We start from the raw sequence: 24,568 nt of genomic DNA on the forward strand, positions 1-24,568 counted from the left end.
TGGTGGTGAAGGTGTCAGTGTGCCAGACTTTGGGGGCGTGGAGGGGAAGGGACTGACACTTTCCCATTTTCCTCCTCTCACTTGGGGACATTCATTTGGAACAAGAAAAACCACATCCACGTTCCATGCTCACGACTAACACAGATTACAATATTTCAGAGTATAGGGAGGTAGCAAAAGCGTGTTTGGGATGGATTTAAGCGTAGGTGGAAGAATGACTGAAAAACATCAGTGTCAACTGCCTCTGCATATTAAATGATCTTTAATTTCTGAAAGGGGGAAGTGCCTCCTTCAAAAAGAAAAACCCAAAACCAATGACCACACATTCCAAACATTTATGAGAAAGTGGTGTGCGCATATGTGTTTAACCACAGTTTAACCATCCCACTCCGAGCACACCAGGATGGTTAAAATAGCAGCTTCCACCCTGCCACCACTTCAAGCCACATATTAAAAAGGTGCAGTCCCACACACTTACTTGGGAGTAAGCCCCTTTGAATTTCGGCAACCTGCCCTGAGAAAACTTGCCCTGGATTGGACCATGGGTGGATCCTTACTTTGTAGCCTAAAAAGGGGGAGGGGGAGTTCCCACCAAAAAAAACAAAACAACCACACAATTTTGTGAATAAGGGCGGGTTTAATACCACTCCAATCTAAACTCACCCTGGGCCACAAAGTGGCAGTGACGCCCCCCCCCCCCATTCTCCTAGTCACACATCCTGGGGTGGGAAGCAAGCCTCTGAATTTACCAAGTAAAAACGCACCCAGATCAAGCGGGTCCTAACACCTAGCTAAAAGGAGGGGAAGCTTCCAGAGACACAAAATCTGACTACAGACTGCAACCAACTCACCTTCTGAGATAGGGGAGGAGCAGAGGCTTATATTTGGGGTGGGGGTGTTGGAGAGGTGGGAAGTCAGGGAAGATTTACATGCCCCAAAGTTGGGAGGGGGGGGAACTGGAAGACTCTCTCACCCCCTTCCTCCACTGCCCCTGCTTCCCTCATGGGGACTTTCAGGGCCCCCTCACGACCCACCCCAACCCCTCCAAGGGAACACGTATCCCCCCCAGCAGGGCTCCAAATCTTCCTCCTCCCTCTCTCCCCACCCCAAAGCCCCTTCTAACTCGGGGCAGTCCAAAGGGGGAAGAGAGGCAGAGAGAGGGGGGCGATGGGGGGGGAGAGCTGAGGACCTTGGCAGTTGCTAAAGGTGGGGGGGCAGGGAGCCCGTGTGTGAGGGAAGGGAGTGGGGGTGGGGGAAACCGACGGGAGGCTCCCCAGCCCCATCCCGAAACGGACGGGAAGAGAGACAGCCCAATTCACTCACCCCTCCGCACCAGCTCCTTACAGCGGCCAGGGCTCCCACTCGGGCTCAGCCTCCCCTGCATCACTTCCGGGGGGCGGTGTCCGTTTGGGGAGTCAGCTGGCGACGCGCTGACGCAGGGCGGCGCCCGCGCCGACGTGCCTGACGCCGCACGCAGTGAGGGCAAGAGGGGGCGCTGGACTCCCCCGCCCCTCCCCCCCGTCGTCGTCCTCCTCCTGCTTCTGAGGTAAGTAAGGGAGGAAAGCCGCGTCGGGTGAAACTATGCTAGGCGGGAGGGTGGGGAAGGGAGGGGAAGGGCGGGCGATGCCTGTCTCAGGTAAGGGAAGGTGGGAGCGCTCACGGGGGGCGGGCGTGTCACGGTGGAGGCCAAGGCAAGCGTTTTGAAATGAGGAGGGGTTGGTTGTGGGTGTGGCCTTCCGCACTGGCCACCCCCGCCCCCTTCGTATATTGGTACAGCCCAGATGGCTCCGCGGGCTCCCTAGAGCGCTTGAGTTGTTCCTGCCCTCTCCTCTAGAGGGCGCCAAAGCACCTTGGCCTGGCGACAAAATGGCGTCGCCAATGTCAGCCAAGAGAGGAAGAACCTGACCCCCTAAATGCACCCGTTTATAACACCTTGACGCCTCAGTTGGGTCCCTTGGCAGTCAATCACACCCCCTGCCATCTCCTCCCAGCGCTGTGCCCTTGCTCTCCTGCTGAAGCTGCCATGACAACCTCACTTTCAGGGGGTGGGGCTTGAAGGAGCTCAAAGGCGGGGCCTTGAAAACCATGGGGCGGAGCCTGATGGAGCTTAGTTGTGATTGGGAGTTGATAGGATGCTGCTTGAGACCGTGTCAGCCCATTGGGAGTATAGTCTCCTAGGGTGAACCCCTAACACATTGCCCACCACCATTCCCAAAAAGATGCAGATTTGCATTGCATTTCTGTATTCAAATTTTTATTTATTATTTAATATGATTTATATGCCGTTCAAGTTCCCATCAGAAAAGGTAAGGGCTCCGCCCCACCCTGCCACTGTACCCTGAAACTCAGGCTTTCCATGTAACATGCCGGTCAAGTCTACACTATACAGTGGTACCTCGGGTTACATACGCTACAGGTTACAGACTCCGCTAACCCAGAAATTGTTAAGTTGTGGGCGAACATAGCAGACGACACAGCGATTTCTCCAAAGCAGCTCTTTACTTGTGAGCTGGACAGAACTGAACAGCAAACAGCTCAGCCGGCCTGCTTTTATAGGCAGCCGGCTGTCAACATTGCAGCAACAACAACCCAGGGTTTCCCGCCTAAAATAACTGACGTGGACCTGAGTGAAAACTATCTACAGTATTCCCCTGCTGGCCCAGGGTGAGAACTTCAATACATAACAGAAATAGTGCTTCAGGTTAAGAACTTTGCTTCAGGATAATCATAGAAATCGGGCTCCAGCGGCGCGGTGGGAGCAGGAGGCCCCATTAGCTAAAATGGTGCTTCAGGTTAAGAACAGTTTCAGGTTAAGAACGGACCTCCAGAACGAATTAAGTACTTAACCCAAGGTACCACTGTATATGTAAAGCAGTTACACCACTTATAACAGTTACAGCTTTTCCCCAGTCATGGGAAATGTAGTTTGTTAAAGGTGATGGGGTTTGCACATCTGTGAGCTCAGCACCCTTTGCAAACTACACTTCCCAGAATGCTTTGGGAGTAGCCATTTTGATTGGATGCCGGGTTAGGGGTGACCACAGTTTCTGTTGCCCCATGACACCATCTCATGTGTTCAACACCACCACCCATAAGTCATAGGTAGATAGGGCGTTAGCCATGAATGGGGAAACTTTGGGGTCTCCAGCTGTTGCTTGGGAGCCAACAGCTTTCACCCCCAACCATTGGGCATGCTGGCTGGGACTCTTTTGAGTTGGATTCCAACATCTGTAGAGCCACAGTTGCCCCACCGATGGTGTTAGCTGATGGGAAAGTTAAATTAAATTATATTCAAGCCAGCAGTTAAAACATCAGTGACAACTGAGCAAAGCTGAAGCCCGCAAAAGGAACCCAGGAACGTAAGGGAAGACTTTGATTTAATATGTGAGCCTACCCTTGAAAGCAATAAGCGAAACTGAAATAAGGAGAGGAGCAAGAGCAGCACTTGCTGTGTGTATGTGGCTTTCCACCTTCAACCCAGAAACCATCAGCATTACTGGTGCAACTTCTGAATGGGCTCAGTTGATCTGAGTCAAAGCAATGGGAGGTAGGAAGGAACTGGTCATATCATGGGCAAGCGTAATTCATGGGGAATAATTAGCTTCATTAATATTTAGATCCATTGTTTTATTTTGGCCTTGGCCCAGTACTTGATAATTTCTATTATTTTCTGCGTGCTTAGTCACCTTTGCCAAAAGGCCAAAAATGAATAAGAAGTGCAAATCCATGATTTTGCTCCGGATTTGGGTTGTATATTTTTGGATGCCTCATTCTTATAATGAGTGCAGAGATAGCTGAGAATGTCATTTGTCGTGCTAAAGAAAAAATAAATAAAAGAAGAGTTCCAGGAAAAGACTTTATTCATTCTGCTGAGACTTATAAGGTGAAATTAAATTGCTGGGCTACAGCGTTGACCAAATTCTACATGTATTGATGTTTTGGGAGAATTTCCTAGGGGGTGGAAACAGTTGTCTGATTGCATTTTTAAAAATGGAATAAGGCAAATATTGTCCCATTAGTCTTCATCAGAACATTCTTTTTATTTTATATAACAAAATTTAGATAATTGATTGCAGTAGAACCTCAGAACAGTTTACATACAGAACAAAATACAAAAATTATGATTACCGTATTTTTCGCCCTATAGGACGCACCGTCCCATAAGGCGCACCTAGTTTTTTGGGGGGGAAATAAAGGGGAAAAATTATTTTCCCCCCCCCCCAGGCACGGGGCTGCGGCGGGGGAGGCCCGAGCTTCCCCCGACCCCAGCCCCCAAACAGGCAGCTCTCTGCAAGCCGTGGGAGCCCAGCGCTGGCTCCCGCTGCTTGCGGAGAGGTCTGCGAAGCCTGGGCGCGCTGATTTCAGCGCGCGCAGGCTTCGGCGTGCAGGCAACTCTCCGCAAGCAGCGGGAGCGCTCCCGCTGCTTGCGGAGAGGTCCGCGAAGCCTGGAGAGCGAGAGGGGTCGTTGCGCACCGACCCCTCTTGCTCTCCAGGCTTCAGCGAAAGCCTGCATTCGCCCCATAGGATGCACACACATTTCCCCTTCATTTTTGGAGGGGGAAAAGTGCGTCCTATAGGGCGAAAAATACGGTAAATACAATTAAAAGTGAGTATTAAAAACATTCAAAAGTAGCTGCAGACTAAAGAGAGAGTAAAAAAAATCGATTTCTGTGTGTCTGGATAAGCTTGCCTAAACAAAGATGTTTTAAGAAGGCACTGAGAAGAGTCCAGCAAAGGCATTTGCTTGATGTTAACAGACAAGGAATTCCCAAGTATAGGAGCTGCCACAGTAAAAGTTTCATTTCTTATGAATGCGGAACAAATATTATGTGGCACCTCTAGCAGTGCCAATTCTGCAGATCGAAGCGGCCGAGTGGGCATACCGAGTGGGTAAGGCGATCCCACACGTGCAAAGTATAAGAGGCTGAGGAGTTCTAAACTTTCTTTTTAATTTATGTCACCAAATAGGAGAGAGAATAATGTTTGAAAAAACAAGGAAATGTGCCTATGATCCTTCCCTCTCTCAATTCCACCCCATGGTTGGTAACGTTACTATCCAAATTGCCTTTGGTTTCAGGTCATTCGTGTACATTTTTTCCTGACAGAGCAGATCTTGGATGTATTCGAAGCAATGAAAGGATTTCTCTAGAAAAGAGCTTGAGTCAGTGTTTTGCTTCTGCAACTAGGAAATGCAGTGAAGGGCAGGTAGAAGTCCTTGCAAGATCATTGGCGGCTCCTGAGCAGGTCCATCTCTTGCTCCTCTGAACCGCCCAGTGCTAAGAATTGCTGTTTTTTATATTTATTTTTTAACGATGGGTCTGTCTAGTTCAGTATCCAGCTTCTGACTATGGCCAACCAGACTGTTTCTAAAAGATTGGCTATTTTGTTTATTGAAAACCATCTTCTCTCTACTGTTCAGCAAAAAAAAAAAAAAAAAAAAGACTCCCTAAGTGAGGACTTGAACCCAGGTTCTGCAGCCATAGCCTAATACATTCACCACTACATTGAGTTTCAGAATCACAGCTGCCAATGCACAGGAACGAATCAGGGACCTTTAGATATTGGCTGCATTCGCATCTAATAGTAAGCCATAAACCACAGATGGGGAGCCTCAGGCCTGTGAGGCAAATGTGGTCCTCCAGGCATCAACCCCACATGACAAGAAGGGCTGCAACCCAGTGGTAGGGCATCTTCTCTGCATATCGAAGATCCCAGGTTCAGTTCTCAGTATCACCCAGTAGGGCTGGGAGAGAACCCTCTCTGTAACCCTGGAATGCCCCTGCCAGTCTCCGCCAACACTGCTGAGCTAGGTGGAACCAAGACTCAGTTTAAGGCAGCTTCCTAAAATACCCGACTTCACACAAAAGATCAGAGCAGTGCATTGCTAACCGGCTTGCAACCTCTTCAGCAGCTTCACCAGCCCTAATCCCGTTCCCCTTTTGCTCAAATCCCAGCGCACTAGTCGAAACAGAAGCTTGCCCAAGTATCTTGCACAAAGAGGGGGGCGTTTGAAATGCCCACCTGCTCCTGGCATCGTTAAACCAGATGAGCTGTTGTCGCAGGGGGGGGAAATGAATCCTGTTCATGCCAAATGACTTGATAGTTTAATGCATAACTGTGCACTGGAAAGAAGGTGATCTTCTCAGCCAGGCAAAGAATCCTCCTTCGTTCCCCTTCTCTTCAATGTCACGGGGGGCGAAGCATGCCAGCTGTTCATTCTTCCTCGTAGGAAATCTGCTGAATGTCCACCACAGCAGCAGGCCTGTTGGCTTTCTTCGCTCATGTTTTACCCCAGGGTTGAATTTGACCCACTGACTTTTCAGTTGTTGCTGCAGCTTAAATGTGCGGAGCCGTGAATGATGATCTGTCACCGCTCCCAGCTGCAGAGCAATTGTGGGCCATCACTTCAGCTAAGTGTTATAATTTAGCTCTTAAGACAGCGAAATGGGGACTCCCGACACCGGCCGTTCTTGGAAAGGCGCCCAAGAGTGGCGTTAAGCAGGCGCCGAGAACAAAGGCCAGAACGTCCCCTGCTGATGTGATTCCTCCGCAGGAAGGTAGAACAGTTGCTTTGTATCGAGAAGGTCCAAGTTCAACCCCCAACATCTCCATATGGGGCTGGACAAAAAACCAAAGGTTCTCCCGATCTGACCTGCACTTGGTGAGGACAGTGCTAAGATAGATGAGCCAATGGGTCTGATTCAGTATAAGCCAGCCTCCTATGTTCCTGTGCACAGATGGATGAGTGGTATTGAGAGGTAGACAGCGGGAGACCTCCTACCCCCAGAAGGATCTTAGAAGTGGGTTTCCTTTCTGAAGCTTTCTCAGCTCAAATTAGGAAGCTGCTGTGCCTTTAGTGTACAGTTGTGGGGAACTGTCAGCCTTCCAGATGTTCCTGAACTCCAAATCCCATCAGCCAGCAAGCATGGCTCAAAGCCAGGGATCATGGGAGTTATAGTTCAGCAAGATCTTGAGGGCCAAAGGTCTGCACACCTGAGCCAATTGCTGAGCATTTTTGTGCAGCAGGGCTGGGGGCTCTGTGGCTCTCCAAATGAAGGAGCTGGCTATGTTGAGCCTGGAATGAGGAGACAGAGAGGAGATCTGATAGCCATCTTCAGATATCTCAAGGGCTGTCCCATGGAAGATGGAGCAAGCTTGTTTCCTCCTGCTCTGGAGGGTAGGACTCAAACCAGTGGATTCAAGTTACAAGAAAGGAGATTCCGACTAAACATAAGGAAGAACTTTCTGAAAGTAAGAGCTGCTCAGCAGTGGAACGGTCTCCCTTGGAAGGTTGTGGACTCTCCTTCCTTGGAGGTTGGCTGGGCATATGTCATGGATGCTTTAGCTGAGATTCCTGCATTGCAGGAGGTTGGACTAGATGGTGCTTGGGGTCTCTTCCAACTCTACAATTCTATGTTTATATGATTCAAATGTTGTTGGACTCCAACTGCCATCAGCCCCAACGATTTTGGCCAATGGACAGGGAGGACGGGAGTGGTAACTCAACATCATGTGGAGCGTCACAGGTTCCCCAGATGTTGCTACAACTTGCATCATCCCTGGCCATTGGCCATGCTTACTGGGGCTGATGGGAGTTGCAGTACAGCAATATTTGGAGAGCCAAAGGTTCCCCATCCTTGTTCCAGAGTACTGAACAGTGGCCAAGTGCCCAGTCCATCTCCAAAACAGAAAACGTTGCATTCACGGTGATGCTGTGGTCCCTTCATTGGAGGAGAGGTTTAAATCTGGTTTGCCCAATAACTGCACCAGCCAAATCCAGTCCCCTAATCCCCTGTTGTGAGACAGGCAATCTGGCTTGGCGGGTTTCTGAGCCGTTCTGAAAGACCACCATTTTCTTTCAGCCTCCCAAAGCCTAGTTAAACATTTGCCATCTGTTCCTTGAGAAATGACAATAGGTCGCCTTTGCTGAGAACAGTTAAGAAAGGGAGTATTGTGCCCATCTTGTTGAGAATTGCTGTCTGGATTCACAGACAACGAAAACTTAGTCTTGAGTTCACAGAAACCTCCAGCATTAAAAGACCAGAAGCCCCGAACAACAGACAAGCTTCTGTTCTGAGACGTAGGTTGGATCTGCATTCATCGTTCTTGAGTCAAATGTGTTCGTGTTTTAAATGGATCCCTGGCTTGGATCCAGCATGCCCTTTGACATACCCCCAAACATTTCTCCGACAAAAATATGGGCGTCCTAATTTTACTATTTACACCCCACCCATCTGAATGGGTTGCCCCAGCCACTCTGGGCAGCTTCCAACATATATAAAAACATAATAAAACATTCAGCATTGAAAACTTCCCTATACAGGGCTGCCTTCAGATGGCTCAGGGATCTGATAATTCCATAGCTTCCCAACATTTCTCTACTGAAAATAGGGACATCCTAAGGAAAAACAGGACATTTCAGTGTCAAATCAGAAACTGGGATGGCGTATGTAAATCCGGGACTGTCCCTGGAAAATAGGGACACTTGGAGGGCCTGGGATTCCCACCTCCTTCCCCCAAGTTGGTACACGGAAAGTAAATGTTCTCTGTCATTGGCAGATGATAGTAGTTTTCTGTCTTTTCTGGGTCTTTGTGTTCAGCTAAGAGCCATTAAAATATTTGAAAACTAATTAAGGAGTATGTGAAAATGTCCCATCTGTTTGGAGGCCTCCTCCCACCCCCACGACCATAAATGTTGGTGGGTCTGTTCCCTGTTTCTCTAGATGACGCCCGTCACCCGTCAAGAAGTTCTTGGCCTTTATCGCAAGATATTTCGCATCGCCAGAAAATGGCAATCGGCATCCGGCCAGATGGAAGAGACCATCAAAGAAAAACAGTACATTATAAATGAAGCAAAAACGTTATTCCTAAAGAATAAAAATGTGAGTGTTTGCCTTGCTGAATATTTATGGGTTTTGAGTTGGCATCGAAGGTGGCAGGAGGACTGGCTTTTTCCCGCTCTGTCCCAGCTGACAGGGCAAATGCTCTTTGTATGCAGACGGTTGCTTCTTTTTAGACCAGACTGTGATCATCATCGGGTTTCCCCATGGAAGAAACAAATCCAGGATCTATTATGAAACTAATGAAGCTCAAGCTTCAGGGCCCCTAATCTTGGAGGGGATGCAGAAGCAACTGTAGTAAAAAATTTGGGTCTATTAGACCCAATTTGAGTTGCAATCCCAAAGCAATCCCAAAGCCAGCAGCACAGATGTTGTAAAGGTGTGGTGATCTGTGATCTGTTAGGATAGCAGTGGTTACCCAGACCTTGTTATCGGTTGTGAAGGGGCTCCCATGACCGTTCAAGCTTCAGGGGGCCCCAAATGTACGTCTGCCAATGAACAAATCATAGGTCAGGGGTAGGGTGACTTTTTCAGCCCAAGGGCCACATTTCCTTCTTGGCAGCCTCCCAGGGGCCACATGCTGCTGGTGGGTGGGGCCATATGCCGAAGGGGGCAGAGTACATAGCTGTCAACTTTTCCCTTTTCTTGCGAGGAATCCTATTCGGAATCAGGGAATTTCCCTTAAAAAAGGGAAACATTGACAGCTATGGCAGAGTAACAAATGTGAATCTCGCCTTTGTAGAATAAGCTAGTTTCTGCACCGGCTCAGACATCCCTCTCTTCCTTCCATCCAGATGTAAATCCTACTGAGGTGGCGTACAAAAAAACCTCTGACCTGTTGTTGTTTTTTAAACAACAACAAAAACCACATACCCACCCACAACAATACCAGCATTTGAAAAGCGGTCAGGATCCTTCACACAGAGCAGTTCCTGGTTAAATGGCCTTAGCATAGGGAACAACCCAGTTGTAGGTCCTGAAAGATCAGCTGTAGATCAGTGTGGTAAAATACAACCGTAATGGGCTGTAATCTGATGCAACTGTGTCGAATCGTAGAGTTGTAAGGGACCCCAAGGGACATCTAGTCCAACCCCCCGCAATGCAGGAAATCTCAACGCTGTCCTCCATCCAATTTGAAACCCTGTCAATTTGAAATCCCATCCTGACAAGACAGAAGTACTGTTTTGGGGGGACAGGAGGCGGGCAGGTGTGGAGGATTCCCTGGTCCTGAATGGGGTAACTGTGCCCCTAAAGGACCAGGTGCGCAGCCTGGGAGTCATTTTGGACTCACAGCTGTCCATGGAGGCACAGGTCAAATCTGTGTCCAGGGCAGCTGTTTACCAGCTCCATCTGGTACGTAGGCTGAGACCCTATCTGCCTGCGGACTGTCTCGCCAGAGTGGTGCATGCTCTGGTTATCTCCCGCTTGGACTACTGCAATGCGCTCTACGTGGGGCTACCTTTGAAGGTGACTCGGAAACTACAACTAATCCAGAATGCGGCAGCTAGACTGGTGACTGGGGGCGGCCGCTGAGACCATATAACACCGGTCTTGAAAGACCTACATTGGCTCCCAGTACGTTTCCGAGCACAATTCAGAGTGTTGGTGCTGACCTTTAAAGCCCTAAACGGCCTCAGCCCAGTATACCTGAAGGAGCGTCTCCACCCCCATCGTTCTGCCAGGACGCTGAGGTCCAGTGCCGAGGGCCTTCTGGTGGTTCCTTCATTGCGAGAAGCAAAGCTACAGGGAACCAGGCAGAGGGCCTTCTCGGTAGTGGCGCCCGCCCTGTGGAACGCCCTTCCAGCAGATGTCAAAGCGATAAACAACTACCTGACATTCAGAAGACATCTTAAGGCAGCCCTGTTCAGGGAAGTTTTTAACGTGTGATATTTTAGTGCATTTTTGGTTTCTATGGAAGCCGCCCAGAGTGGCTGGGGAGGCCCAGCCAGATGGGCGGGGTATAAATAAATAAATAAATAAATAAATAAATAATTATTATTATTATTATTATTATTATTATTTATTATTATTATCCAATGTGAAAGCAGACCAGACCCTGCTTTTCTTTGCAAACCTGCTAGCAGTTTTATTGCTGCACCAAGATAAGCCCACAAAAGCCTGTGGTTTTTAGCCCCCTTAGAGTTCAGCAGCCTGTGTTTTCATGTTGGCTGTAGAGGTGGGAGAGGCTAGTCCAGGCAGGGAGCCTCTTAGCAGGCTAGTTACAAAAAATGCCTTCTGCCAGGCAGGCTGGCTGGCTAAGCAGGGAGTTCCATCCCTGCTCCAACCAGCCTCTTGGATTTCCATCTGTGGAGGAAGAGATTTTCCTTTCTCCAGATGCTGCTGCAACTCTGATCAGCCCCAGCAAGCACGGTTGGTTCAGCAATGTCTGGAAGGCCAAAGTTTCCCCACACCTGCTCGGTGTGTAGCACGGCAAGAGGTGGGCTGTAGTGACCTGTCTTTCCTTTGCCAGCCTGCTCACTCACCTGCATGGAATTCCTGTTCGCCTATGACTACCAGGCGAAGGCTCAAATGTAAGGATGCCCTGATGGATTCTTAAAACATGCGAGTTCTGTTTTAAGAATTCCTCCTTTGAAATGTTTGGGAGACAAAAAAACCCCATGGCTTTGCTTTCCTGAACTGTGAGCGATATATATTTTTATCAAAAGTAGACCTACAATTTAATTAAAAGACAGCGCAGTCCAAACGGGTAGGCGCAAAAAGAGCTCAAATTAGACACTCCGTGGGAGAACAAAGAGCTGCTCTGAGTTAAATTTGGAATCAATCAAAGGGCTGCTCAGAACCCAATCCAGAGAAGAGATATGGGTACCTCACATTTAACAACGCTCTTTGATCCCATTGATTTAAATGGCACTTAGGCACACAAATTTCCTTCTGAGTGTGCTGTGTGGCCTTGATCAGCAGCAGACTTTGAACAATGCTAAAATTTGGGACCCCGACGTCTCGTGATCTGTTCTGCAGCATTGTTTCGGCACCCCCTGCAGGCTGACGCCCAGTGCTTCCGCAGCGGTCCTGCTAGTCTAAAACCGCCTCTGCCTTGATACTTGGCCCAGTGGAGGCTGGTCTGTTAAGGTGAATGGGGCATTGCCCCACCAACCTCAACCTCAGATTCTATTTTTTAATAAATAGAATCAATAGAATGTCCTCGCTTGGGCTAGTGGGGTGGGGGACCCTGCAAGGTGATTTTTGAGATGGCTAATTTCTACATGGATTCACAGCTTTCTGTTTTGATTTCTGTTTTGTCTTATGTTGTTTGAGAAGTTAACAGATCCGAAGCTGATTAAACAATGTATAGACGAATGCACAGCGAGAATAGAGATAGGACTTCACTACCACATCCCATATCCAAGGCCTGTAAGTAGAAATCCACCTGATGTGAATATCTTGGCCGCATTACTCCATAGAACTCCACATGTTCTAGACAGAAGCTATTGAATCACCCCATTTGCTTCTCCAGGAACAATCCTACAATTACTGCTAAGCACATGAGTCAGGCTGAATCAGGAGTATATCTTCAAAGATGTCTCCCACATCTGCAAGAGTCATTAAAATGATGTCTTTTAGTAACACAAGTTGCTTGGAGAATCAGGATGTTGGCTTGATATTTAATTACCATGTAGCACCGATTCTCAAATTTTTAGACTTCAAATGATATTAATTATCAGCCCACAGACAGTCACAAAGACAGTTCCTTCTGTCAGCATTCAATTCTTTTTGCAAGTGGGGGTCCAATATGGCAGTAATCCATTTGTTTTTCCCCTGCCCATACAGTGTTTACTATGATTTTACTCCCCAGATCTCAGAACCTAGGCTGAATTGATAAACCACCGATTTTTGATAAAGCCGGTTTTTGAGATCGGCTGGGAAATCAGAGACCACAGCCAGCAATTGGATTGCAAACCCTCATTTGGCAGAATGTTTGAATTGAAAAACCATGGTTACGCCCATTGCTGTGCTTCCAGAGGCCATTGGCTCAGAGACATGAGCACGGAGTGAACAGAAAACAAAGTAGACCCACAGCTCTAAATTATGGTTTGCCTGTACCTTTGAAAGCTCACTTCATGGTTTGGGTTCTGAACGGTGGTCAGTGGAAACCATGGTTCAGCACACTATCTGAATTGAACCTCTGGTCTTATTTCAGTGTAACAGTAAATGGTGAAAATACTAATCTTGGTCAGTTGGTTCCTTCTCACCCTTTCTGGAGCAAGGAGTGGGAAAGGAACCCTGGCTTAGCATTCAATCTGAAGGAGATATACTGGTTTGTTTGCTCCCGAAGCCAAAGTTAGCTTACTTACTGATCATGATTTCTTAGAGCAAAGCCACTCATGATCTCTGGTTTAGAAACCAAACTGTTTCCTCCACACACTAGGAAGGAGGAGACAAATGGTCCAGAAATGCATGTCCATGGTAAACATTAGCTATGGTTCAACCTAAGGTGTGAAAAGATGGACCATGGAATGCCTTTATGGAGACAGAAACTGGGATGTGACTCTACTTCCAGGCCCACATGCAACACCCCCTTCATTGGGCTATGGCAGGGGGGTGGGACTGGTTGCATGTGTGTCTGTTTTCTGATTTTTTGCAGTTTCCAAACGTTTGGGTTTTTTTAAAATTATTTTCTCCTTGCTTCTCATAGACTCATCTGCCTCCCATGGGTCTCGCCCAGCAGCAAGGCCGTACTTTTCGACATCAAGAGAAGCTGAGAAAGCTTTCCAAGCCTATCTACTTGAAATCCCACGATGAAATTTCATAATCAAGACTGTTGCCTGTGTCATCCTGGACTGCTTGGCAGATTCCTTTCATGCATAAATGAAACTGGTGTGGTTTGCACTTGCTGACATTGCCCTCAAGGCCAGGGGCCCACTTGATCCTGAGAAGGCGATGAGTAAGAATACAATCAAACGGTCTTGTATTTATTAAGAGTCAGCAGATGACTCACCAATAAAAGTCAGATGATTTATGATAGGAAAGGCAAAGTGTGATGCGTCTTGCATTGTAGAAGGATATAGCACCATGCAGAAAGGGTCAATAATCTTCTGAAACCTAAAACATTGTTTTTCAAAGACTACACCAGCATGGTGTGGCAAGTAGAAAACACCTCTAGTAGACAACAGAATGGTCTAGTTTGGCCAATATTTTCCCCGGCCTTTTTGCACATGGCTGAGGAGTGAGATTGTGCCTTCCATTCCTACCCACTGGGAGCCCTAGTCTCTCTCTACATCCTCATGCAGAGCCATGACTTGTGCATAAAATCCATCGCATGGAGGCTTAGCCAGTGCGAGATCCTGGCATGTTTCATGTGCGCTTATTGGGAAGTAGATGTCAGCCCACAAGCACTCATTCAGCATGTTACCCACCCAACTCATTTTAAGGCTCTTGTGCCATTGATGAAGCACTCGGTCGGCTACTGTGCCCTATGTTTGAAAAGGGACAGGGTTGGAAAAACATCAGCAAAGACAGAAAATAACCCTCTGGCAAGATGCCTGAAATAGCCCTCCAATTTAGACCAGGGTGGGAAACCTTTGACCCTACATTTGAGGGGACCACAACTCCCATCACTCCTGATCATTGACCTTGCTGGCTGGAGCTGATGGGAGTTGGGAGTCCAACAACATCTTGAGGACCACATGTTCCCCATCCCTGGTTTATGCCTCCCTTTCAATGGATAATAATTTTAAAGCAGGGATACAGATCCTGTGGCCCTCCAAATGTTGTTGGACTCCAACTCCCATCAGGTCCAGCCAGCATAGCTGATGGTCAGGGATTATGGGAGTTGTAATCTAACAACATCTGGAAGACCACAGATTCCCCTGTTTTATAGCTGAAGGTCTAATCTAGATTTGCGTGTGGGTCAAAATCTGCCCTGCTATTAAGAACATACTGTTCCATGTCGGGAGATGGTACAGGCCAATTGTTAACATAAACAGAACTCCAGACAAAGCATGGAATGATCCACCTAAGGTTAGCAGGATAGTGGTGTCGCTGGCTGCCATAAGAATAACGCAGGTCAGCCTGAGCTGTTTGATTTGAATGGGGTGATGCGGTGAACAGCAGCTTATGAACACTTCTTCAAGTGTTTTGTGTTCTTGGTAGCAACTTGTGTCAACAGGGTATGACTCAAGTAAGAAACCTTTTTCTTGCAAATGACTTGAAAGCACAACTTTTATCCCATCAGAGAATTCTACAAGGTAGAAATGCAAAGTCCTCTTCTTTTATCTCTGTTAAGGCTGAATTGTTTCTTGTGTTGTATTTGTGGAAACGTCATTGTAAGAGGCCTGAGTTACTCTTCCCCAGAATGTGTAGCTTCAGTCATTGCACACGTCCTCTAAAATGTGTCTAGCCTATTCACTGCTTGAGATGTATGTTGTCCATTAACCACAGACAGCTGTGCAGAGGGTTTTTCCCCCTTTGAATATCCATCTTTTGAATTCTGGGCTTAAAGGAACTAAAAGCTTGAATATCCAAAGTATATAAATAAGGCAAGTGAGCTGGTGCAATGAGGTATTGCATGGCCTAATTAGCTGAGTCAATATCACTATCTGGTTATGGCAAAAGCTCAGGGGTAGAACACCCAGTTCTGCAAGCAGCTCACTAGATGGCCCCAGGCAATCAGAAAAGGGTCTCTCTTCAACATTCATGAATTAAACAGCATCCAAACCAGCTGACTCCTGGGAAAATGCAACTTGGTTTTAAAACGGAGCAACAACAAAACCGAGCCCCAACAATATACACCTTTTCAGCTTTTGAAATTTGATCAGGGCGTCTTGAAATTGCTGCCCTTTGAAAACCCGAAGTTATTACACCTACGATCCCCTTTCAAAGCATTTTGCACTTCTTTGAGAAAAGACTCTGCATAAGCAGAAAACAGTTTCACAGAGTTAATTAAAGCTTCCACAGGAGAAGGCTGGAAGGTACAGCCCAGCAGAAAGTGCATACCTAAAAAGAGGAGCTGCTGCTGCAGGCTTCCCCCCCCCCCCCCCCACTCCTCGGAGGGGCAAGGCTGATTTCCCCACACTGTCTATTTTGTGCTTCGTACCCCCCACACTTCAAGTGGACTGTCTCCCTTGTTGATGTTTTCCCCCATGAGTAAAGGTTACAGCACTAGGGGCTTTTTAGCTCAGCAAAAAAGCAAGGACATAATAGAAGTGGATACAAATATGCATCATGAGGAGAAAATGGACACGGACAAACCTTTCTTCCCCCTCATAATACTAGAGACAAGGAATCAGCCAATGAAACCGAATGGTTGACAATGCAGTGTCTTCCATAGTTTATCTGTGCACAATAGGCTATTGGCACAACAGCACCCTCCCCACTTGTGGTTCCCAGCAGCTGGCACTGAGTGGCAGACTGCCTCTGGCAGTGTGGAGCAGAACAAAGCCATCATGGCTAGCAGCCATTGATTGCCTTATCCGTCAAATCCGTCAGCCTTTGTTTTCAGGCAAGTCCATATGTCCTCTGATATTTGGGGAACATCATCGCTCACCATAGCTTTGCATGCAGAAGGTTCCCAGGGTCAATCTCCAGCAGAAGGTGATAAGAGAGAGCCCCTGTTTGGGGAGCTGCTGCCTTTCAGAGTAGGTTACTTCATTAGGCAGAGATATACTCTAACCTGGTCAAAGGCAGCCTTCCTATAGAACTGGCAAACCAAGCAGGCCACGTTCCAAGTTTTTCAACCTTGGCACAAGACAATTTCCCTGGAAGCAGATGCTCTGCCATGTGTCTTTCCATCCTTCTGCATGTCTTCCTTGCTGCTCAAGATACAATTATTCAGACATGCAGCCTATGTGTCATATTTGACTCATCCTCTTCTTTCTTCTACGTCCAATCCAGTCATTTCTTCCTGTCCAACTGACTACAATAATAGCTTTTCCCCTTTGAAGTTGTTATCTATCCTACTGCTTTCTATGCTGCTGTGGGTGTCGGTCCCATATTAAATAAATGAAGTGTGTGTGTGTGTGTGTGTGTGTGTGTGTGTGCGCACGCACACACACACACACACACACACACACACACACACACACTACCTAATCAAACAGCAACATAAAGGGGGAGGGGAGCAATAAATAAATAAAAATCAAAGGTGGCAGACTTAAATAAACTTTGTGATGCCCAAAATCTGTGTTCCCCTCTCAGAGCTGCAAGCCCCAGAGTTCCCTAGGAAGAGGAACTAACCACTCTTAGCACCCTTAATAACTCCAGTGCCCAGGATTTTAGAGGGGGAAGTCATGAGTGTGTAAATAGGTATGATACTGCTTTAAATGTATGGTGCAGATGGCGCCTAAAACCACAAGATTAACATCTGGGGCAGAGAGGGGAAGGCAGAGGGCAAGGAAGATGTTACATAGGAATGGATGGATTATGAAGTCACAGGATCAAAGAGCTAGAAGGGAATAAAGGGTCATCTAGTTCAACATCCTGCAATGCAGGGGCTCAAACCCATGACCCTGACCTGAAAATGAAAGCCATGGTAGGAATTGGGGAAAGCCAGAAGCGAAGTTGAATGAAATGGCAAGGCAAAGAGTTCAGTGAGAGATCTGGCAGTGGTGCCTTTTGCTTCCTCTTTCTGGGAACACACGCCTGAGTCACCCTGAGAGCAAACGGTTTGCTGTTAGAACAGGGGAAAGGAAGGGCCCACTTCTCAATCCTCAATACAAAATGGCTTGACCCAAGAGAGAAAGCAAACTGAGAGCAAAGCAAAGAGGACCTCCAGACCATCACTAGTCTCAGGTGAGATTCAACCACATCCCAGCAAATCCTGGTTGTGCAGTCGAAGGTGATTGGGAGGCCTTGCACAACAAACCCACTCCCCCCCCCCAAAAAAGAATGCTCTTTTTACAATAAGAGATGAGAAAGTGCACTGGAAAGTGTGGGATAATGCTGGCTTGAAGCAACATCGCTCACATGCACAGCATACATTTAAAGCACATGGCTTCCTCCAAAGGACCTAGAGAACTGCAGTTTACCTCTCACAGCACTACAATTCCCAGGATCCTTAAGAAACTACATTTATTTGTCTGTGAGATTGTCTTACCCCATACAGGCCCTCTCGGACTGCTTTGATCTGTGGAACTGGCACAGATATTCTGCATCTGTAGGAAACTGATCTTTTAATGTGGCCCCTACACTTTGGAACGCCCTGCCATTGATATCCTGCTGGCAGCTTCAGTGCACTCTTTTTGGTACCTATTTAAAGCATTCCTGTTTAGACAAGCCTACTTCTCTATCTGAAATACTGACGTGTTCTTAGTTCACTGCTGGTTTCAATTTTCTGAATGTTTTAAATTGTTTTTACTAATAATTTTATTGTTGTATTCTTTTTTTAAACCCCTTTGAGGGTTGGTGTTGTTTTTAGAATCAAGCAGCATATAAACTTTATGAAATACATGCATGCAAACATAAATGTATGGTGTAGATGCAGCTGCTGTCTAACCTCCCTGGAAACAAATCAGGATGAATGTGCAATAAAACAAGTTGCTCAAACCTTAAGTTTTCTTTATTTTCAATGGGGCAATGGTTGTAGCCCGAGACTTCTTTCTTTTCAAAGGGGCAATAGTTGCAGCCGTGCTTTTTTATCAGAAAGCACAGGCATATGACACCAACCATTTAGTCGTCTAGCTGGCAAAGCGCAGCGACGCCCCTATTGATCCAGTGCTTCTGGGGCAAATCGGAAGGGAGCTCAATGGAGAGCACGTAATTGGTGGAGTGGCCAGTGGTGGACAAGGTGCCTCTCCTGGCACTGGTTTTGTAGACGGGGCACAGGTAAATCCCTTCGTGCAAAAATTTGGAGCTCTCGCCAGGTTTCAGCCAAATGATGGGCAGGGAGTCGTAGAGGATTTTGGGAAAAGACTCTCCAATCCGCATGGTCTCCCTGTCCCAGCGGGCCCCTTCCAGATAAAGCCCTTTCACGTAGGCTCCATCTTCAGGCAACTGAGTCATACTGTGCTCCTGTGTCATCACCTAAATTGGGTGGGGGAAGGAAGGAAGAGATGGTGTATTAGAACATGGCCTAGGTCTTGCAGAAGGAAGGTTCTATCCAGTGCTAGTTGCTAGCTGTGGCAAGGAATGTCTCCTGCGGATCTGAAGCACTGAAGCAGGACGTGCTGAAACATCACACCCAATCCTCTGTGACTCAATCTACCCAGAAACTCCCCAAGTATCTACAAGGACTGCCCATCATGCTTTCTTCCCCATCCGACTAGCTCACTACGGGCTTCTTAAACATAAAGAATGGAAGAGAAATATCTACAAATGCTTGCAAAAGCTAGATCCCAACACTGGTCCTCATATTTCTAAATGCTCGTTACACTTCAGTTCATAATGCTCTCCAGACTTATTACTTTTGAATCTGTACTCTCTGCACAGCTCCCCAAAGACATTTTCTGAGACAGGGTAAAGATAAATCCCTGAGCTCCTCCCCCCCCCCCTTTCTCTAACAACATGCCATCAATTATTTAATATTTTACTATTATCTTCTAACACTAAGGGATCAATTAAGTAGGAAAACGGCCTCTGTTGTTTCTGGCCTTTGAATGATCTGAATGGACTCTGGAGGATGCAGCTTCATAAATCCATGTTTTGTGGAAGGAAGGAAGGAAGACTTTTTTTACCAGCCTCAGTGTTTTACAATGGAGATCAGTGGTACCATCAGAGCAAGTGTGTGTGCCCAGGGCTCCATGTAACAGAATGAGCAGCCCCCCCCCATGCAGTAGGATGGCCTTTTTGAAGTAAATGATATAATATGCACTGGTATTTAAGGAGAGATGGGTGGGAGCAAGTCCATGAACTCTAAGATTACCTAACTATACTACTAGCAGATATGCTTTATTGTTCCCTAGATTCCAGTTCATGCAAACGTCCCAATCTTCAGTAGCCTAACTCTGATCTCTACAGATGGATTGGCTGAGGGCGATGGAAGGAAGACAAATTTTCTCAGTGTACACCTTCTGAAATTAATGGGCATGACTAACGTAGGTCCATTAATTCCAATGGGTTTACTCTCAGTAGGATTTCGTTGGATACAATCCTAGGTTACCAAGTTTCATTTTGCATAGTATACAGGAACTCTTAAACATGGAATGAAATTGCTTTACTTACCTCAAATTCAAATCCAATGTGATCTATTGGGATGGTGTATTTCCTGGCATAGTTCTGTGAAACTCCTGTCAAGAAGGACTGAGTAAAGTAGAAACCGGAAATCCAAAACACAATTGGAGGTCCGTGATTGATCCACTCCTGGGTTTAACATGAATCGGCAAAGCAAATAGTTATTATGTGGGATTAAAAGAAACAACAACTGCATACGGTCAGCTGTAAAGTCTTGAAGGCCAAGAGCTTGGGGTAATGGAATCTCAAACCGTCAGTCTCCACCATTAAACAAATGCAAATCTGTAAAGGTTTAAGTCCAAATTTATAAATATTAGGATAAGAAACTGACACCCCACTTAGCTGAAAACACCAGCATGATCCTTAAGCATATATAAATATAATTTAAAATATTTAATTTAACACACTTTTTTGGTGTACACATCTATTTCTGGGGCTTTTATTAATTAATTTATTGTTGGCAACTGCTGTCTCTCTTTGAAGCTTATCTAATAATTAAGGGTTGTCACCAACTAGTCCTACTCCAGAGCAGACCCATTGAAGTAAATGGATTTTAACTTGAATTTCACATTCAATAGGTCTACTCTGGAGTAGGACTAGCATTCGATGCAGCCCAAGATCTCTTAACAGCGAGAGCTTTTTTAACCTCTATTCCTGCAACAGTTCTTCTAATCTGTGGCTCTTTCTTAACCACCTAGCTAGCTTTCTACTTCCTGTCTCCATTTACACTACTTAGATACTACCGAGTTAAGCCATATATAAACTTTTGAAGTAAAACAAATAAAATTGCATCCTGAGGGAATATTGAGTTCCCCAAACCAGTTCTATATACTTGAGCCATCCCAATAAATGTCAACAAACCACTAAAAAAAAGAAAACAATAATTAAATACAAGCAAACATTGACAGAAGTAAAACACACATGAACACACACAAAAATCTTTTAAACCCATACAAATGATTACAGTAAAAACAGCATGGCACCGACCCTCTCATTAAAAGCAGTCAGTTACCAAAAGCTTGTTGGAACAAAAAGCTGTTCACCTGCCTGTGGAAGGACAACAAGAAGGGAGCCAATCTAACTTTGGGAATCCCTAGAGGAGGGAGTCCCAAAGTCTGGGAGCAACTACTGAGGAGGCCCTGCATAGGATTGTTATGACTCTGCCCATTTTGATCTCTCTCAGTTTCTCAAGTCAAATCAAGTCGTTTTATGACAGTCAATGACCAGTATCAAGACAAAAATGCCAAATTCCAAAATTTAAAAGCTCAGAACAAAATAAACAATGTAAAATCACTTACATAAAAAGGCAGTTCTGGCTGGACATTTATTTGTCCAAAAGGAAACCGTGTCAGAAAAGCAACCTCAATTGATAGACACTTACTCTTGGTATCTCATTTTTCTAGTCTTAAATCCAACCCCCTCCCCCACATTTCCACATCACTTTGCAGAGCTTTTTTTTAAAGTGCTCATGAAAATTCATTAGCATTATAGTGCCAATTTCTCCTAATATACACATACTTGCAAGCAATTTTCCCTAATGGAATGAATGCATTTTGGTTTGTTATAGTCACTAATATATGCACTTCTATGCACTCTTTACCACAATGCATGCACCTTTGTACACATTACTTGGCTGGAGATCCTCACTGCAACCTTCAGAAAAGTGCAAAATTTGAAGGCTAGCTGTGTTTTGGTTCACATATTGCTTTGAAAAGCACAAATTAGGGAAGACTGTGTTTAAATGCAAACCAGATTGAATTCTTCCTCCATCTCTACTCATGTGTAAATGACTTTGACAACAACACTGAACCATGAGAGCTAAAGCATACCTGAAAGAAGACCAGCCTCATGAGAAGGTCAGACACATAACTCCCCATAGGCTTCAAGGATGGGTAGGATTTGGCTGCCCACATAGGAGGCACTTTGCCTACAAGCATGCTGTTGAAGACATCCTCGAGTTCTGAAGACATCAGCACCTGGCCTTTGATGGCTTTAAGTAGGTTGACAAGGCTGCTGCGGACAACCTCTGTAAGCCTAGAGGGAGAAGAAATGGTTCTGAATCTGTCCTGAATCTGTTAACCATAGGCTCCCAGGTCAGATGAAATGGAAACCTAGGGTTCCACATGACCTTAAGCATGCTGTTAAATGAGGAAAGAGGGCCAGAACTATTATTAGGCAGAGTGGATGGGCAAGTGATGGGGTGACAGCAACATTTTGGAGGGTGGAACTCTTTTGTGCAGTAGAGGCCTGCATGCCCTCAGGTGCAGTAGGGGACACTGTCCTGCCACAGTCAACTGCAAGTCCCATCACCTTCTGTATATGGAATAGCAGGTGGTCAAATATCTGTGATTTTGCTTGATGTCCATTATGCTAACATAAAATATACGCGGAGCTTTCAGGCCTGTGGCTGCTCCATCATTATTTCTATTAATATTGCAGGGTGGAGAAGAAGAAGAAGAAACCCAGAATCCTACCTGTTGAACCTGATAAGTTCTTGCCTAAGAACCGTGTTCATGGACTCCCTGTAAAGTACTGGGTACATTTCCATCACATATTCTAGGTCAAAGTCTTGTGGTAACTTGGACAGGACGTCCTGTGCCAGTTCCTCTACCGTTTCCTAAAATCAGGAAATTGGACATTTTTGAAATGGAATACACTTGAAAATAGCATTTTTTGTATGTTATTCTTCAAATACGTAATTTTTCAAACTCATTGGCCCTTTTGAGCTTATTATGCTTTTAGTTGTGCTTAAAAGGTAAAGGTAAAGGGACCCCTGACCATTAGGTCCAGTCGTGACCGACTCTGGGGTTGCGGTGCTCATGTCACTTTATTGGCCAAGGGAGTCGGCGTACAGCTTCCAGGTCACATGGCCAGCATGACTAAGCTGCTTCTGGCGAACCAGAGCAGCACACGGAAATGCCGTTTACCTTCCCATTGGAGCGGTACCTATCTATCTACTTGCACTTTGACATGCTTTTGAACTGCTAGGTTGGCAGGAGCAGGGACCGAGCAACGGGAGCTCACCCCGTCACGGGGATTTGAACTGCCGACCTTCTGATCAGCAAGTCCTAGGCTCTGTGGTTTAACCCACAGCACCACCCTGCTTAGCACGGCACTGAATACATACATCGTAGTAAGAGCTATGGATGGATGTATGTCAGGTGTCAACGGTCAGGGTAAATAGGTGCATCTTCAGCATATGATAGAAATTACATAATGAAGCTGCTAGACACACCTCTAAAGGGGTGGAATTTCACAGCTTAGGGGATGCCACAAAGAATGCCCTCTCCCAGGCTACCAACACCCGTGAGGGGAGCCAAATAACCAGATGGGCCCCTTCTGCCAACATTAACATCCAAAAGGGACTGTCAGGATGGAGGTGGTTTTTTAGATATTTGGGGCCTAAGTCATTTAGGGCTTGAAGCACTAAATGAAGCCACAGTGTCATTTGGTTACCTGTGGAGATTTGCCACCGCCACCTGCTTGTCGGGGCAAAGTCAGCAGGACACTATTGAACAGCAGGTTGGTCTCTTGGTTATCCTTTGTGATATCTGCATTCTCGTGTAGCCCAAATACTCCGGGGTGGGTTATAATTGGCAGACTTCTTAAGTAGTCTATGTAGGACTGTAAAGAAATATATAACAATATGTGTATTTTAAGAATCATCACCAGCAAGCAGGTTTGCTAGATAAGGAGGCGGTATTGTTCACACTGCCCCCAATTGGTACAGACTGTGATGCCCACATTTTAGAAAAGCATAAGAAAATCCCTGCACAACCAGGCTAAAGACCCGTATAGACCAGCATCTTGTTCTTGCAGCGGCCAAACAGATCCCTCTGGGAAGCCCGCAAACAGGACCTGAGCACAACTTGTGATTCCCAGCAACTGGTATTCAGAGGCATTTACTGCCCCTGATAGTGGAGGGAGAAAATGGCCATTGTGGCTAGTAGCCATTGATAGCCTTATTTTCCACGAATCTGCCTAATCCACTTTTAAAGCCATCCAGGTTGATGGCCATCATTATTTCGGGGTGGGGTGGGGAGAGAATTCCATCGTTTTACTAGGCGCTGTGTGAAAAAGTACTTCATCCACACCTTTTGCTCTCTTACCTGGTATGTCCCAAAGGATGGTACAAAATATTCCCCCCCTGGGGAAAGCTGGTAGTTTTCCAGGACTTCTACGTCTTTGCAATACACAATTGAAAGTAGAGAGAGCAGGAGACGCCTGTCCTTGTCGTCCGTTACCCTCCCACCATAGTTACATTCGCCTAGGAATAGAAACAACACATTAGAATGAAAATGGTTAGATGTTTATGCAGCATACAGAGATACCTTCTGTTTAAAACAGGAGACCAATAAGACTCTGCTCACAAGGTGACTGGAGCCCACATACAGCGGGCTCAGGGGGAAATTGGAACCTACAGGTGGGACATCTTTAATAAACAGCCATATGTTAGCTAGCCTTGCATGACTAGGGATGATAGAGTTTTGTCAGAATTGGACTCCCATCATGGATCCCCATATACTTTGGGTGGTATGGTGGAGGATGGTGGCCCAGATGTAACAGGAAACCATGGTTTTGGGCAAGATTCCAGATTTAATCGC

General features: G+C 46.3%; 3 protein-coding genes across 12 annotated transcripts in view; 1 reads left to right on the forward strand and 2 right to left on the reverse strand.

Annotated features, from left to right (window-relative positions):
• Positions 1-1,432, reverse strand: part of DCUN1D3 (defective in cullin neddylation 1 domain containing 3) — a 38,403-nt gene extending 36,971 nt beyond the window's left edge. Inside the window, exon 1 of one of the 3 annotated variants that reach the window (XM_083585383.1) lies at positions 1,324-1,432. The gene's annotated coding sequence lies outside the window, so the exon portion shown is untranslated. Of the gene's footprint in view, positions 1-478; positions 561-851 lie in introns of those variants that run through there. The other 2 variants (XM_083585384.1, XM_083585385.1) reach the window with 2 other exon arrangements.
• Positions 1,433-1,435: 3 nt separating this feature from the next.
• On the forward strand, positions 1,436-20,096 carry LYRM1 (LYR motif containing 1). 2 transcript variants are annotated; one of them, XM_083585429.1, is made up of 4 exons: positions 1,436-1,546; positions 8,724-8,882; positions 12,120-12,212; positions 13,495-20,096. In XM_083585429.1, the coding sequence occupies exons 2-4, from the start codon at positions 8,724-8,726 to the stop codon at positions 13,609-13,611; spliced, it is 369 nt and encodes a 122-aa protein (XP_083441555.1). In that variant the 5' UTR covers positions 1,436-1,546; the 3' UTR covers positions 13,612-20,096. The 2 variants fall into 2 exon arrangements, with proteins under 2 accessions (XP_083441555.1, XP_083441554.1); XM_083585428.1 differs by lacking the exons at positions 1,436-1,546; positions 12,120-12,212 and adding an exon at positions 6,642-6,661 and having other exon boundaries at positions 13,495-17,673.
• Positions 18,337-24,568, reverse strand: part of DNAH3 (dynein axonemal heavy chain 3) — an 84,243-nt gene continuing 78,011 nt past the window's right edge. For all 7 annotated transcript variants that reach the window (XM_083584831.1, XM_083584836.1, XM_083584830.1 and 4 more), the window contains exons 57-62: positions 24,074-24,231; positions 23,421-23,588; positions 22,439-22,581; positions 21,794-21,998; positions 19,956-20,093; positions 18,337-18,818 (exon numbers count right to left, since the gene is read on the reverse strand). In XM_083584831.1, coding sequence (XP_083440957.1) covers positions 18,465-18,818; positions 19,956-20,093; positions 21,794-21,998; positions 22,439-22,581; positions 23,421-23,588; positions 24,074-24,231 — 1,166 coding nt within the window. In that variant the 3' untranslated portion in view covers positions 18,337-18,464. The remainder of the gene's footprint in view (positions 18,819-19,955; positions 20,094-21,793; positions 21,999-22,438; positions 22,582-23,420; positions 23,589-24,073; positions 24,232-24,568) is intronic.

This window comes from Podarcis filfolensis (genome assembly GCF_964270895.1).
Source record: "Podarcis filfolensis genome assembly, chromosome: 14".
Taxonomy (NCBI): domain Eukaryota; kingdom Metazoa; phylum Chordata; class Lepidosauria; order Squamata; family Lacertidae; genus Podarcis; species Podarcis filfolensis.